This window comes from Eucalyptus grandis, chromosome 2 (assembly GCF_016545825.1).
Source record: "Eucalyptus grandis isolate ANBG69807.140 chromosome 2, ASM1654582v1, whole genome shotgun sequence".
In the NCBI taxonomy this organism is placed as follows: Eukaryota; Viridiplantae; Streptophyta; class Magnoliopsida; order Myrtales; family Myrtaceae; genus Eucalyptus; species Eucalyptus grandis.
Genome location: NC_052613.1, coordinates 47,572,570 through 47,590,173, shown reverse-complemented (window position 1 = coordinate 47,590,173; position 17,604 = coordinate 47,572,570). Strand labels below are relative to the sequence as shown.

Here is a 17,604-nt window from a genome sequence, read left to right as displayed (position 1 = left end):
GAAGGAAACAAGGAAAAGGATAAAAGAAGACACATCAAATTGCAAGACAGTGATATCGCCTTTAAACCTATGCCCTCTCACTAACCTCAGCAAGATATCTAAAAGGCTATGTTATTATTATTATTATTATTATTATTATTATTATTATTATTATATAATCTTGTCTGGAACAAGTTTTCACACTCTCTTTTTTTTTTTGGCTTGAAACCTATCGAATTTTCACAACCATTAAATCTTGATTTATAGTTTATGCATAATTTTTTTCAAATTTTTTTAACATTTATATAACATTTTAAAATTTATTTTTTGCATTTTAAAAAAGCATAAACAAACTAGTCCTAAGAAAACTCAATTAACTCTCATCATCATAATTACCTTCCTTCATTTTTTTTTATTGTATTTACTTGATTTTGCATATTTTTCAGGATTATACATATATCTCCTACAATCATACATATCCTTGATTAATTGTCACGCCCCGATCCTCGGACGCGCGCACATCCTTCTACTTGGCCGATTTTAGAATGCGATATCCAGGGACAATGTATCGCCGAGCTTTTTTTTTAGCGCAAAGACACGGAAGCGAGTTATAAATCCCCAGACAATAAAACAATGGGATAGGAAAGTAGGCCATATTTTTCATATTGAAATTCACAACCACACTTTCATTAACAGCACCACTCATAGTATATTTACAATACTATTTACAGCATAAAAGTCTCACATCTATCTATACCAAGATAGGGTTCACAAAAGGGATGGGATCTCAATCCACATCCGGGTTATACTTAAGATCCCTCTCTGGATCATCTTCTTCCTCAAAAGTCTTTCGCCTCTTCAGGTTCCTCCTCCTTAGATTCTCCTCAGGGTCCTGAAATGGTTATTCAATAACCAATGAGACCACGTCTCAGCGAGTCCTACCCACTAAGACTCGATTAATAAACTAATACGTCATCCGGTTGCCTAAGCACAACACGAGTCGGAGGACTTACCTTGGCCTCGGTTCCAACTGCAATTCAAGGTTAAACACAGATATTCAAACAATTCACGACATCCGATCAAGTTGATCAATCGACAAAGTCGATTACGTGTCGCCAGCCCCTTTCTACAGGTCATTCCCACTCATACCACGCTTCCCAGTGGTGTACTCATTCACCAAATCACATGTGTTTCTCGGGCGTCGTTTTCGCCAATGACATACCGATCACCGACACCGTGCGTTCAGGCGTCGTTTTCACCAGTGATAACCTTGATCACCGAACCACGTGTCCTTTCAAGGGCGCCGTTTTCGCCAAGGTGACATCGGCTATAGACAACATCGTGCGTTCTTTAAGGCGCCGTTTTCACCAGTGATATTCCCATAATCACCGAACCACGTGTGTCTATAAGTCATTTACATGCGTTTTAAGCGCCATTTTCGCCAAAGGTGATCTTCCAATCACCGAACCACGTATGTCCAATAATATCGTACCTGATTGGTCTCACCATTCTCCCTACTATATAGCCCATCAACGTACTGGCGCTATATATCCATGCTTAGCCATTACCAATCAAATACTCAATAACAAACAATTTAGGACAATTCCTAAAATTCCACAATAAATTCAATTCCACACAACGTAGAGCTCAAATAAATAAACGGTCTGCACCACGACAATCAGCACGAAATTCCGGTCACCGGCCATCCCGGTTGAATTTCCGAAAAAAATAATTAATTAAATAAATAAATTTCGAAAATAAATAAATAAACATAAAAAATCCAATTTAGGCCCATATTGCCTTATTGGAGCCGAAACGGGTCGGGAAAAATCCCGAGATACATTCAATAAATAACCAAACATTTCTACTTGCTAATAGCTAAGTCTAACCACCTAACATGCATCCTCAAGTCACTAATTTAAGTGTTCTAACCTAATCTAACCACCTAAGTGCATGTAATTAAATCTAACCAACCCTAAGACATAATTAGCAAATTAATAAAGCTTTAGTGAGTAAAACTCACTTGACAAAAGCGGGGACCGAATCACCGCAACGGCGACGCGACGGCGGCCGAAATTGGACTTTCGACAACACCGGCGGGCTTGGGACCGGGCCTTGATCTTGGCCCAACAAATCTCAGCCCAACTGAGATTTGTTCTTGCTTTTGGGCCAGACTCAAGTTGAACTGGGCCTGCTGCGAAGATGGGCTTCAAGCTATGGGCTGGGCTGCAATTGATTTGCTGAAAATTGGGCTTGGCCAATTAACTCACCTGGACTGGACTGGGCTTGAACTTGGGCCAAATTGATGCTGATCACTTGGGCTGGAATTTTGCAAACTGAGCTGGAACTTACAAGCTGATGGGCCAATTTTCGTTGGGCTTTAAATGACTGAAATTGAAGGGCTGAAGGCATACGAATTCACGGGCTTCGCTGGCGTGCGGCTCCGCTGGTCTTCGAGCTGGGGAATTCGGTCACCTTCAGCTGGCGTCGTTGACTGGATTCGTGGTTTCGGTCTTCACGCCGACTGAACGAAAGAAATGGTGAGGGCGCTGGAATCCACTGAGGCTAAAGGGACACGTGAGCTGCGGTTGGCGGTGGGGAGACACGGTAGAGGAAGTCTTCAAGCAGATGCCGGCGTGTCCATCTTCGTACGAGAGAAATGAACGCGGTGGAATCTGCTGAGTCCACGCGGGACTTCACTGGCAGGGGAGGAGTCCACGCTGGTGCTTGAAGGAGAGGAGCTGACCGAATAGAAACTGGCTTCGCTGGACACACGAAGAAATTGCTTGGGGATTTCCGTGAGTGGAGGCCTCACGGTCAACACCAGCTTCGCTGGTTGACTGAACTGAACGTAATAGTTCAGTGGGTGGAGCTGCCGCGTGGAGACAAGCTGCAGGGGTCTTCAACGTGGAGAGGGGCGCCTGGCCGTAACTGCTGAAGAAGACGGGCAGCTTCGGTCACGCGGATGCAAGAGGCAGCAGGTGGCGTTGCTGAGTGGGTTGGCGTGAACGGTTCACAGCAGCTTCGGCCGTGAGTTGTCTCAACCGAGTGGAGCTGGACGAAGCGCAGCACTTCAGTCAACACTTGGGGACTTCGCTTGAAGGAATTCGCTGCAGTTGACCAAGAAGGCAAAAGATGGTGGAGCAGGGTGATCTGGCCATGCGAGAGGGGCAAGCGGCGAAGGGAGAGAGAAGGATTGTGGAGTTAAGTCTTCGGTGGAATTGCAGGGAAGTTGGACGTTCAATGAACTTGGAGCTTCGCTGGTTCTCCTCCCTTTTGCTGGTCACGCACGGTCTTGAGGATAAGAGAGAGTGGAGGGCCCACCAGAGCGATATTTTCCGTCTTTGCTTCTCTAAAGATTTATCCTGGCCAAGTATAACCCCATGGCCTCCGATGTAGCCACCAAGACACTCTCCTGTGACCTTCCATTGGTCCAAATTAGCTAGGCTTGAGGGGGTTACATGAAAGTGAGAGAGAGATGGCCTCAATTGGTTCTAAATTTCTCTTGATTTCATCTCAATTGATTCTCACAAATTCAATTGATCATTCATTGATCATCTCTGCATTTTTCCTCATTCAAGAATCCACCAAAAATCCAAATTGATACCAATGATGCATGCCCCCATCTCAAGGTTCGATTTGAACTAAGTGCGAACTAAATTTCAATTCCGATCTCTCCAAATTGAGGTCCAATTTTGATGTAGAAAAATCCCAAGAAATTTTCTATATATTTCCGACTTACACAGGCTCAACCCGAAAGTCAAATTTCCCATTAATTTAGCCAATCGAACTTCGCAAATTTCCGCGACGTCCGAACCCAATTTTCGTAAAATTTCCGAATCTCCGAAAATCTTCTTAGGCGAGTCGATGTTCCTAAAATAGCTTGTGACATCACGAACTTTCGATTTACGAAATCGACTCAAATCGACGGTTAATTTCACTCCAGGCGTGCTTTTAGTGTGACCTAGACTAGGGTAGTTTTGGAACTTTTAGGGCAATTGACTCGTGGTCGATTTTCTTCGAGCCACAATGAACCCACTCGACACATTGGCGACTCTCAATTGTCGTGAAAATCTCGAGGGCTCGATTACCAACACAGGTACCAAAACGACGAAAATCAAATTAGTGCGGTCGACGAGAATTTTCCAATTTAGTGGAGTCACCCACGATCGGCCACACATCTCGGTCGAACCGACCTATCTACGATCTCGGTTCGATCTTTAAGCGTGCGGTAATGACCTCTAAAGATGGACACGGTCGAGAAGCCGCTTCACGGTCGAATTCTCAAGTCTATTGCCTTAATATTCTTTAATGAACTACCCATTGGGCCAGTTATCTCGAGAGTGATCGCCCCCGAGAACAACCCTATAGACACGTCAATGAAATGCCCGATTAATTTAATAGAAAACAATATTGAAAATTCTGGATGTCACATTAATTATATGTGGCATTATATTTATCTTATTACTTTAAATAGTTATCTAATAAAGGCTCATGTATTGTTTATCAATACGTAAAACTATACAGTTATTCCCCATTTTCACTCTTCATTTCATTCTTATCATGGTACTAGAGCCATTATAAATTGATGAAGCGCCATTAAGTCTTTAATCTATAGTGGTGGTTGCAATATTACGTCAGTTCTGCCGGTGTCCGTATTTGGTCAAATCCGTCGCTATCGAGTGTCATTATCCCCCCCTTCTGCTGTTTTTTTCGCAAAATCGACGCCATCATCAAACTCACCGTCCTCCAAAGTGATAGGCCCTGAAATTTCAGCCCTGTTCGCTGCTGCATGTTACGCTCTGCCACGTGCTGCAACATTTCAGATTCACTGACCTCAACAACTTTCGATTAGCTCTCATGTAAAAATCTTGGGAACCAACCTTTGGAAGAACTGGTTTGGAACAGTTCAAAACAATGCTAAATCTTTTCTATTTAAAGACCCTTGCTACTCTCTTTTAGTTCTCACTCCCATAGCTAGCCTCTCTCTCAGACTCTTCGTCTCTCGACTTTCCCCAGCAGTGCCCTTGATCTCTCTATTCCTGGTGTCTTTGCCCATGCCGTCTCGTCTCGTCTCGTCTCATCTCTCTCTTGATCTTGTCGACACCGTCTCCTGTCCTCCTCTCTTGATCTGGCCAATTGGGGCCTCGCCTTTGTTGGTCAACCGTCGATCAGCCCACTATTAGCCAGGTTCGTTCTTTCTTATAGCGACTAACCAGAGAGCTTTTCTGAAAATGAATAAATTGATAAAACAAAGAATGCTTAGGGAAACTATCCACGTATTTTATTTGGATTTAAAAATATGACTTATATGGCATAAAGATTTATATATTTATGATATTTAGCCTTCTTCAAATTGGGCACATAAGAAGATGTAACATGTCCCAATTTCCAATTCTAAATGGAATTCACAAGAGAAGATTAGCCGACTTTAAGAGCCGTTCTACCATTCCGCATATTAAAATCTAAAGTCGAAAAGCATCCTCATCAACTTCCTTTTTGTTATCCCACCGCACATCGTACTTTTATACCAATCTGCAATTTCTTTTTTGCACACAAAGGTTTCAAACTACTTCATTCACAATTTATACTTCATAATCTTTTCTTCAGTTTTTTATTCAGACAAAAGTGGAAATTCATTAACATAAATTTTTCTTACCATGTGAAGTTAGATTTTAAGTTGCCCCCGCAGCTATGATAATTTTCCGTCTTCTCAAGATCCAAGTTCTATTAATCTTAATACTCCGGTGTTTACTACAAAACGACTGGGGCATGCATGTGAACCGGCACTGTATTAAAAGGAAAGCATGTGAACGTGCGCTGTTTTCTAAGGAAATCATGTGATGAAACTAGGAAAATGGGCGTCATCAGAAAAAAGCCGGGCTCATTTGTTCTTTAGCCCTCTTGGGAGAAATTTTCATTTACAGCTGCTGAAAAAAAAAAAAAACTTTAATTTTCACTTTCTAGACCCGGGGTGGCTTAAAATTGTTTGTCAATTCCTATATTTTCTTTTATTAAACAGGGTTGATGGTAATTACTTTTTTAAAGCAAAACTTACTCGTCCCATGAATAAGTCACAAACTTCATGTAAATTTTTGGTCTCACAAATTAAGATTTAATGTTACATTGCAAAAGCATCAATTTTTTTCAAACTTGTCCTTTTAAAAAAAAAAAAAATACATGGGACGGTAAGAATCAATGTAGATAGGTTACCTTTTATTTAAAAAATTATTAATAATGTAAATAGGTGAGTACTTATTTATATATTGGAAGTCGAATATCTTGTAAAAAGTTACTGGTCACATAAAAAATTACTCACTACGTACATACTAAGAGTCTCATGATTTATTTTGAAAATCCTGGTAGAGCAAGAGGCGGTTAGAAATAAATGGACTAACATGGAAGGGGAGTGACCAAATACAACAACTAATTGTGATTATAAGTGAATAAGAATGTGCAACACCTGCTATCCTTATTAAAGATCTCAAACATCTTGCCAAATGTTTCGTGAAATATTTAGTATCATGTTAAGACTCGTGCTATTACTCATAAATTTGGACCTGATTTCAAATGATCACCCTTTTATGTACTTTTCTTCGTGCGGAATAGGTCATATATTGGAACACATTTATCTTACTTGTTGGATGTGATTTAGAAGAACTTGAGTTCAACACTAATAAGAAAAGGAGCTTGGTAAAGAGTTCAAAAGAGATTATGCACAAATTGACAGGGACGCTAGAACTTAAGACTCAATATCTTCATTTGTCTTCTTCTGACATGTACGGTCTTGCAAAGTACAACATTTTATCACCGAGCATAAGCTGATCTTGTCCACTGACACTAGAGAGTGGGTATCCATCGGGTCATTCCCCGTGCTGCTGCCCTTATCGAGACAGCTATAATAACTTTCTAAGCTGCAATGAGATGGTTTCCGGGCTTGAGCAGATTGTGGTGGATGTAGCGTAGCCCTCGTAAGTGGATTCCGATTCTCATTTGTCGGCCAATGAAGTGAAAGATTGTGGCTTTGCTTCAACATCATGTTACCTTACACTTTCTGTTCGCCCAAAAGAGAAAAAGTAAGGAAAAAAGAAAAATGACAAGTACAAAGGACAATGACATGGTCCCCCACCTCTAGGGGATTTCAAGAACATCACCAAGTTAGCTAATGGCTTGTCTTGATAGATTTTTACATTATATTTTTGTTTATTCTAATGTTGTCTCAGTCTACATTTTACATTATCTTGTCTTTAAACATATTAAATTTACACAACACGTAAGCATTAATATGTAATTTGAATTATAACTTTTTATAATTAAATAACAATTTGAATTTTACACAAGAAAGCAGAAAGTTATTTTTATTTTTTTAAAAGCCTCCGATCATTGTGATTATCTTGTTTCGTTTTAATTTATTACGCATCATATATTAAAACCAAACTAAGAAGAAAGTCCAGCAGAATGGAGCTTAACGGTTGAACCACATCATCACTCAATTACCTCCCAATTTCCTTAATGTTTATTAGACATATTACTTAACAGTATGGTAGAAAAAAATTTAATCAATCTAATATAATCTAACATAATGTTTCTAGAAGAATGTATGAATAGGAACTCGCCTTATTTATTAGATGGGATGGAATCTTATATGACATAGGATGCTTTGGAATTACTGTTTGTCAGTTAAATATTTTCTATTATCTACTATTATTGTACACTTATTTAATCGCAAGGACAGACTTTTTATACATCATCTAAGAAGACTCTAGCCTTGGAACGACAGGACTAAAATCTTCTCAACCCCATAGAGAAAGAGAACAAATATGGCAGAAGTTGTCACCAGCATTGGTGGAAGCATCCTTGCCAATCTGATTATTCAAGCACCGGAGAAGGTTGGAAATTTAGGAGGCGTCAAGCGTGAACTTCAGGTGCTCGAGAGCACCGTCACCATGCTTCATTCTGTGCTGGACGATGCAGAAGAGCAACAACACCAGAGTTCCCAAATCAAAGATTGGGTGGAAAAACTAAAAGAGGCTTTCTATGACTTGCAGGACGTGCTTGAAGAATTTACTATAGAAGTTATGCGACGAGAACTAAGGGGCGACAATCATATGATCAAGGAGGTAAGAACATTTTTCTCAAGTTCAAACCAGCTTGCCTTTGAATTGAAGATGAGTAGAAAGATAAGAGAAGTGAGGGAGAGATTGAAAGCTATTGAGGCTGAAAAGAACTTCCTCTTGGACAAGGGACCTATGAATTCACAAGCACAGAGAGGGCGGAGGAAGAGAGAGGAGACGCATTCGTTTATACGTGAAGAATACATTATTGGAAGAGGTAATGATAAAAAGAATGTCATGAAATTCTTACTAGATATGGATGTGAAAGAGGACGTTTCTATCCTTCCAATAGTTGGTATTGGTGGGCTTGGAAAAACAGCTCTTGCTAAATTTGTGTATAATGATGAGATGATCGGTAAACATTTTGACTTGAAAATGTGGGTTTGTGTCTCTAATGACTTTGACATGATAAAAATAGTGAAAGATATCATAGTTTGTGTGGAGAAGAAAGAACCAAACTACAATGTGATGGATAGGTTGCAAATTGAACTGAGGAAAATAATTGATGGAAGGAGATATCTCTTAGTTTTGGATGATTTGTGGGATGCAAATTTAGAAACATGGCACAACTTGAAATCATTATTGATGGGAGGTGCTAGAGGAAGCAAGATCCTTATAACTACACGCCTTCCTTCGGTTGCAAAGATCACCTCCCCTGCTCCGCCTCTTCGTCTTGAGGGCTTATCTGAAAGTAATTCTCTTGATTTGTTAATGCAAATGGCTGTTCCAAAAGAAGGGGGCATACAAGATCCTAGCATGCTAGCTATTGGTGAAGAGATAGTTAGAAAGTGCTCTGGGGTCCCATTGGTCATTCGAACTATTGGGGGTTTACTATTCCATAAGGAAACTAAAGATGAATGGTTACGTTTCAAAGACGTTGAGCTCCCAAAAGTGTCTCAAAGGAAAGACGATATAATATCTATTCTCAAGCTAAGTTATGACAATCTTCCTTCACATTTGAAACAATGTTTCGCCATTTGTTCATTATTTCCCAAAGATTATGAGATAAAGAAACATACTTTAGTCAGTCTTTGGATGGCAGAAGGATTTATCCAGCCATCAAATTCAAGTAAGCATTTAGAAGACATTGCTCATGAATATTTCAAGGATCTACTTTGGAGTAACTTCTTCCAAGATTTTAAAAAAAAACCATACACAAATGAGGAAACTTGCAAGATGCATGATTTGATGCATGATCTAGCTTGCAACGTTGCAGGGAATAGGTGTTGGGTGGCAAGGGATGACACAAATCAAATAAATGAAAGAACTCGTCATATATCCTATGGTTCAACCTTCAATTTGATGGGTGAACTTCCAATCTCACGTTTGAAACCAAGTGTATTGAGAACATTTTTGTGTACTATTGGAGGTTGGGGAAGAAATCTAACAAGTGAAGTAGACCTAAGCCAATTAATTCAAAATTTCAAGAGGTTGCGCATCTTGGATCTGCATGCCACAACGGTCAAGAAGGTGCCAAGGTCCATTTGTGAGTTGAAGTATCTCACATATCTCGATCTCTCTTACAACAAAACACTCAGAAGGCTTCCTAACTCCATTACAAGATTGCAAAGCTTGCAAACACTTAATCTCTACTGCTGTCATGCCCTCGAAAAGTTGCCAAGTGATATAAAGAAGTTAGTCAACCTTCGGAATCTGGACATAGTTGGTTGTTCTACACTTAGTTATTTGCCACGTGGAATGGGAGAGATCAGTTCTTTGCATAGGCTAACGAACTTCATTTTGCCCAAAGATAAAGCTCGTGCTAAGAATTATTGCGGACTTGGGGAGCTAAAGGGGCTTAATAACATCCAGGGACAACTTTCAATTGAAAATTTGGGATACGTAACAAATGTGGAAGTCAAATGCGAGGATGAGATATTGATGGGGAAGCATTCTCTAGAATCTTTGGTACTCAATTGGGGTGATTTCAATTCTCTAGATGAAGTGTTGTTTGATAGACTGAAGCCACCCTCAAATCTGCAAAAGTTGAAGATTGGGGAATATAAAGGTGAGACCTTTCCCAAGTGGATGATGGATAGTCTTGTATCTTTCTTGCCACATTTAGTTCACGTATCGTTTGATGCTTGCAAAAGATGTGAACGTCTCCCCCCACTGGGCCAACTACCTTGCCTCAAGTCTTTGTATATCTTTCATATGCCTAAATTGGAATATATCGAGTCGGACCAATCATCCCCTTCACTAGCATCATTTCCTAGTCTATTGGAATTAAAGATTTATGGCTGTGAAAAATTAAAAGCCATACCACTAACTCCTCATCTTGAGGAGTTAGCTTTGACTGAAGCCAACGGAGCGTTGTTGATAAATCAGATGATGCTTGGCCTTAATAAGTTGAAGAGACTGGAGATCCGACGTACAAATTTTCCAAAATGTTTGCCTGAAGAGGCTTTCCAAAGTCTCACTTCCCTTGAATCTCTTAACATCAGTTGTTGTAGTCAGTTGACTTCCCTCTCGCAAGGTATACGACATCTATCGAGCCTCGTGGATCTCACTATTAGGATGTGTGATGAGCTGGATATATCCAAAGACGAAAGCGGCAACTTCTTGGATTTCCATGGAGGCCTTCACAGTCTCCGCTCCGTGTGGATTGATGAGCTTCCCAAACTGACATTTCTCCCAGAGTGGCTTCTACAGGCATGCAGTCTCGAGTGTCTCGATATTTCCAATTGCCCCAATTTTAAGGAATTATCAGAGCAAATCGAGAAATGTGAGAAGGTGGATAAATCCAAAGACGAAAGTGGCAACATCTTGGATTTCCATGATTGTTTTCAGAGTCTCCGCTCCGTGGATATCTTTGGCCTTCCCCAACTGACATCTCTCCCACAGTGGCTTCTACAGGCTAGCAATCTCAAGCGTCTTTATATTGGGGTTTGCGACAATTTGAAGGATATACCAGAGCAAATCGAGGCCTTTCAATCACTTCAAATTCTCAACATCGACGGGTGCTCCTCGTTGACATCATTCCCTAAAGCAATGCAAAGGCTCACATCCCTTACTCACCTGTGGATCCACAATTGCGGAGAATTGGAGAAGAGTTGCAAAAGAAAAGTAGGTGAGGACTGGGACAAGATTGCTCGTATCCCGAACATAGAATTTTAACCCTAATTTTCTTCACTGAAGGTATGTGGGACCTTGTTTCCCAGATTTTTGCAATTTTTAATTTGCGGATATCATGTTTCCATACTCGATTTGATTTGGGGAGGGACATGAAAAAAATCTCTGAAAGGTTTGGGTGCATCGCTTCATTCCAAAGAGTGCGAGAAAAAATGAGGAAAAATTCATACTTCGTCTCATCCAGCGATTGATTTCCCAAGCGTATATTTCCGCTCGAAGGGAGGACAGCAAAGGCAATCTTTAGCATTTGACCACAATTGACGCTCTCGATTTGTTGTTCAGCCATTCCGCGGGGGTTCTCAGGTAAAATCCATTTGCCAATTTTGAGCACCACCTTAAGCAATTGAGTAAATGTTTTGAAATTAAAAGAGGTCGTATTTGTGACTTCTCCATTTTGATCTCAGCAAGGTTGTCCTGCACATTTTGTTTGGTTGACAATTGATATGTTCTACGTCTCTTGTCGACAACGTCTACAAAAGAAATGTGTGCTGTGTGAGGCAGAATGAATGAATGAAGCGGTAAACATTGTTGTCATTTCTCTTGATGACTAAATCAATCGCTACCGATGTGAAGTCTTATGTTGTGGACCTCGTGTGGAATCGGTTTCTCTTGTATCCACTCTCATCTTAGATTTTTCTTGTTCTGTGACGTCAATTGGCCATACTGGTGATTGTTGTGTTTGGTAGTCTTGCTTTGCGATGGTGATATCTTATGGATATTTTCGCCAAAGCCGTTGGCGAGGACAATTTGTGATTGTGCAAAGTTTGTGAGAGAAGAAAGTACTTCAATGTGATTGCCTTTTGATTGCAAGAGGAAAGAATTAGGTGCACCGTCAATATTCACAAGTTGATCATCCATTAGATCTAAGGAAATATCATAATAACATGTTTGATGATTGATCCTTGCCGGAGTGGAATTTCATTAATCTCTTAAATTGTGACACTCTGCAGTCTACTTCCTTCAACTCTGTAACTGCCCTTGGTTTTTTGCTTGTTTGCAAGCTCGCTTTTGGGAATGAGGCTTGAGAATAACCTTGAAATGGTTCTGAAATGCAAAGCATAGTTATGCCACTGTTTTTAGTTTCTCTTTTAAAGGAAATTTGTGGTAGTGTCCTTAGGGAAATCAATAAGACTCACTATTTATGCTTCAAAATGTAAGCCGTCCTTCTTGAAACTAGTCTCTAAAAAGCGGTTTTCAACTTTTCGGCGATGGCACTAGCTAAGGAGACTCCTTTCTTTGAAGTACTCAGTCTATTCTTTTTATCTTTTCAAAACTAAACCATCATGCATACCGGAAGGCCAAGTCATACTAATAGAGCTCGTTGTTTGAACTATCTTCAATGATATTAAGCTCATAGGCTTGTTTCAGTAGATATGTCTATTTCCTACACTGCTTTATTTTTCAGGCTAGACAGAAATGGTGTGAATTTTGGCACTGAGGACACAATGCCAAATGAGGATCACAAAGAACTCACTGACCACCAGTTAGATCATTTGAACATGTTGATGAAACGAGAAAGGGCGTTTCAATTGGTTTGCGGAGTATTATTGTTTGTCTTCGGGTTATTTCCAATTCATATACACCAGCTGGTAAGCCGATCAACGACCAAGCACGTCAGGGTTGCTAAAATTCAGTAACCCAAAGGTTATCAATGACATTTAATGGTGGGAGATCCAAAAACATGAGTTATATATCGTGAATTATAAAGTTTTGAAATGGACAAGTTCATATTTTTGGGCTAAATGTTCACATTATGTATTGGATTGAGCAAGAAAACACCCTACTGCAAATAAATGTTCAATGGCCATTCGGTTGGCCTACCGGAGGATATCGAGGTTCCCAGGTGAGAAATTTTTTCCCAACAAATTTCCCTATATATTGATAAATAATAGGCTTTGAGTTGATGACAAAAAAATGGTATTATGATGCGAGGTTTTGTCTTCATTTAGGGGCCTCATTATTGTGGTGTTGGGGCTGATAAGTCATCCGACTGAGATATATCCGATGCTCGCTACAAGGCTTGCTTATATGTTGGTATCAACATTAATAGCACCAATGGAGTGGTGATTTGGGCCAGGTAATACCTGACATGCAGCTTGCTTGTTATTTTAAAAAGGAAAATAGAAAAAAAGCAGAGAGCTGTTGCTATCAACACTAGCTTCTATCTTGCAGTGAGAACACCAAGTCAGATGAAGCATGGGAATTGAAGCAGGAGATCATCTATGGTGTTCAAGATACCTTCTTTAGGTGACATTTCAATTACTTGCTCAAGAAAATAACAAAATTCCATTAATAGCAAACAAAATAAGTGCATACAGACATGTTCAGAGATATTTAAATACTTGATTGTTTATCTTTTTTATACGATAAAGAATAACTGAGCAAGCTTGTGTTGTCCTCATGTAAGATCCAAAGCCAATAGAGGTAGCTGACTTCACTATCACCATTTACGCATTATTATACCCCAAAGTTGATAAAAGCATTCTCTTCCTTCTTAGGGTGACCGCAACGGTGCAGGATGCCATACTAACTAACAGGTTCACACCATAGAAATAACATGGACTTAGTTAAGAATTTTTGTTCAATGAAGGACCTTTAAGAGTGTGTTCTTCGACTTTTCTGCAATACTAAAAGCATGAGAGAAGAGGGAGGCTTTGAAGCGATAAAGAAGGCAATTATGAATCTCTCACTTTGCCATGAGGAGCACATTAGCGCCTATGGAGAAGATTGATGGGAAAGCATGAAACAGTCAACACCGACACATTGTCTTCGGTAATGCTCAAAAGAAGCATACCAACTACTAGTCAAATTTAAAGATTGCCCTGCTAATGAACTCATATTTCATTGTGATGCCTAAATTACTTGCATTGTTATGCAGGGAGTTGCCACTTGTGGTTGCTCAATTTGTGTGGGCCGTGACAATGAGAAGCAAGGAAAAGGTACCATAACAATGACCATACCAATTCCCTTATGTGCTCTATCTAAAAATCATTTGGAGATGCTCAACTTTATCAAATGATTCCAGAAACACTACCACAAAAAAATAATACATATAAGTATTCTTTATCCTTTCTAGTCTCAGTCGATTTCATGATTGCAACTATGCACAAGGAATTTTGACTTTTTAACAATCATAAAGCATTCCCACAGTCTTGCTTCCTAAGCTGAAGTAAGGACTTTGGACATCTTGGTTCTTTTAGTGCATCAAAAACTTTCTGAAATGCTTCACTATTACTGAATATTGATAAAACGTACAAAGTTCGCATTCCTTGTTCAGTTAGTTAATGGCTTAAAATGATATATAGGTTACTTGGAAGACAGGTGTCCTGCCTCAAACAAGAACCCATACGTCGTGACCTCATTACTTGCTGAAACTACAATTTTGTGGGAGCCCCCCATCAAGGCTGAAGCTCTTGCTACTGAGAAGTAAGCATTGAAGGTCTAAAATTCGAATTGTTGGCTAAGAACGGCCAACTACCTTATATGAATCAGTGGAGAGCTCCAGGTTGAGATACTATTAAACTCCTTTTCCTTCAGATTTAGGTCATTGACAGAAGATCCTCATGAAAATAAGGCTTCCCAGAGGGAGAGAAAATTAGGTGTCCAAGCTTGGACGTGATCTCCATTACATTAGTTTCATCTTGCATTTGCATGTCGACCTTTCTTTTGATAAAAAAGGCTATTTGACTTCTCATTCACTAAACATGAGATTCATGAATTAGTTTCATCTCTTCCAATTTCTTATTAAGAGAACTTTGGGAAGAAGGTCGCCTAAGTTTGTCCGTGCAACTTGGCAAGTTCATTTTATTTGCAAGGCAGAGAAATGTTTCTCATTTACATGGAAAGTGCAGTACAAACATTGAAATGCAATTTGGCAGTACCTACCATTTTGCTTCTACGAAACTGAAAGTTACTCTGGGCATTTTTCTTTTCATCTCCTCACACCGATTCAAACGTCTTATTCGACAATAGAACAAATATTAAAAAATGATACTGATGCTAATTTATAAATCACGTGGTATCTAGTAGATAGCAAAATTCAAGAAGCAGGATAGGTGTTTCTCTAGATATATGGATTAGATTCGGCAGCAAAGGCACATCATAGAGTGGTGGTCGTCGCAGTGGCTTAATTCAGTGCACTCGAATGTAGTTCTTCGGATGGAATTGAGTTCGGCCCTGGTTAGGCCATGTGCTAGGCAGGGTTAAGGGGGCCTAGCTCATCTAGATACCACTCCTTAACGCAACGACACAACTGATATCGGCCTTCACCGCGTTCCGATCTCCATAGCCGCCCCGCCTCTCCCTCTCTTCCTCCCTCCTCCATACCCATCGATGAGATGACAACAATCGCGAAAGCCTGTAGCGCCAAAAACAGGTCTCTTACACCAAGGATGTCGGTGCTATATTTTGACCAAACAATTTAAATTCAAATGATCCATCCAAGTCCTCCCAGACCACCCAGCTTCAAATGATTCAGTGTTTATGTCCACTGACCCTCAAGCATTCAAAATCAATGTTGCTCATCTCTTCCTGTACATGGAGATGACCATCAAATAGCAAGAACTGGCTTAGTTTCAACGCGACTATGTTCAGACGATAACAAGGAAGAGACAGAGTAGCTCATTGCAGATCAACCGCGGTTAATACAGAACTGGGACCGACTCCAAGCACTGGGTAACCCCACACATTTATCTGGTGTCTAAGCCCGGGAATACACATTAAACCGACAATAAAGAAAAACCAGACACATATAAAGTTAAGAGCCATGCATTAAGGTCGAACGTAGGACTTAAAAAGAGTGACCAGCAACCAACAACCAACAACCATCTTGCACTTGATGTTCACAAAGCCCAACTCCAACAAAAACGTACAAAGCATTTCTAAAGCTTAGCCTAATCCATGATATTTAAAATTCGAAGAGAGCAACAGGATCTCCAAAAGGACACTGTTTATCGTTCACTTTGATACTTGGCAGTGCACTTTGTAAAGAACCTCCACTGGCATACCACCATCTTGACTGCAAGCCCCGTAATTCTTACTCAGAAGGCTCTCAGCGTGGGCTGCACAGGAAATGCACAAACAAACTACTTCAATGAACAGAAAATATGCTAAAACTGTAGATACTAGCACTATGCCACCATAAACCAGATAAATCCCTAGCTATTGGTTAGTAGTAAATGGGACTGATGAATTTCAACAACATAATGAGGGAACATGCTTCATTCATGCAAATTCAAAGTATTAATACTTTCTCTCATAAGAAAATTTGAAGTACTTTACCATCTTTATCAATTCTCTTGCCAATGGAACATCATATGGGTGTCACAGTAAAAGCAATCACCTGATAAATATCAATTGCTATCCGTACAGCACCTAAAGTTGAGTAAAATATCAAAAAATACCGCATCATATGCACCTGGAGGAATTCTCACAGATCTATCTCAACAGAACAACCTATGCCATTTATGGTCAACCACTAAATTTGCAACATAAAAATAATTACCAAGTTCATGCCAACCTAATCGCCAAGGTCATATTCCAAAAACAGAAAATTCATTTTGAGGAAAGGAAAAATTATTTGACAATCAGCCAGCGCATAGAAGAGATGCATTGTTCCAGACCAAGACTAGAAAAATAACAGATTAAAGGAGAAATTATTTGACAATTGGACAAAGCACAAGGAAGAGATGCATTGTTTCCGACCAAGACTAGAAAAACAACAGATATACCTGTAAGACTGTGAACGAGACCTTGAAGGACTGCGAATATTGCCCCTTGGACTCTGAGACCTGCTTGCTGGATAACCCCTCTCCTGAATGGGACTTCGACTATCTTCCCTTGGACTTGGAGACCTCTTACTAGACCGCTTAATCTTGTGCTCCTGAGGATATGGAGAATGTGGTACAGACCCAGATCGCATTGGAGACTGGTATCGATCCTTTGCCCTACGGCTCCTGGTTCAAGGAATCGGTATATCCATTGAGATGGGAAATAATAAAAATGGAACATAAAGATTCCCATACCTAAAACTTAACACGATCTAGGGTAACAAAAGATCTTACAAGGAAACATTACTCGGCTTGAAGCATGAATTTTATGAAAAAAGAAAAAAATGCCATCAGCAAAAGCTAATAAAAAGTACCAAGAAAATCTGGTTTGCAAGTAAAGAAATTACACTCAACTTACAAAATCACATAAGCATCAACATGATGGCATCACTATCTAACTGATTGAAGATGACCGTTACCTGCACCTTAATAAGATTTCCGTACAAATTACCAACTTGGGCCCAAATACTGGAATTGGTCTCATTAACGATGTTACCGGTTCGTCAGCGTCCAGCAACTGCATGGCTCTCTTTGGCCCAACTTTCTAAAAC

General features: G+C 39.9%; 1 protein-coding gene and 1 pseudogene across 7 annotated transcripts in view; both read left to right on the top strand.

Annotated features, from left to right (window-relative positions):
- Window positions 1-12,819, top strand: part of LOC104434708 (putative disease resistance protein RGA4) — an 88,460-nt gene extending 75,641 nt beyond the window's left edge. For 2 of the 7 annotated variants that reach the window (XM_039306498.1, XM_039306497.1), the window contains exons 2-3: window positions 7,760-11,528; window positions 12,631-12,819. In XM_039306498.1, the coding sequence (XP_039162432.1) occupies window positions 7,800-11,210 (3,411 nt within the window). In that variant the 5' untranslated portion in view covers window positions 7,760-7,799 and the 3' untranslated portion in view covers window positions 11,211-11,528; window positions 12,631-12,819. Of the gene's footprint in view, window positions 1-4,831; window positions 5,170-6,155; window positions 11,529-12,630 lie in introns of those variants that run through there. The other 5 variants (XM_039306494.1, XM_039306499.1, XM_039306500.1 and 2 more) reach the window with 5 other exon arrangements.
- Window positions 12,820-13,489: 670 nt separating this feature from the next.
- On the top strand, window positions 13,490-15,156 carry LOC104433257 (annotated as a pseudogene).
- The last annotated feature ends 2,448 nt before the right edge of the window (window positions 15,157-17,604 follow it).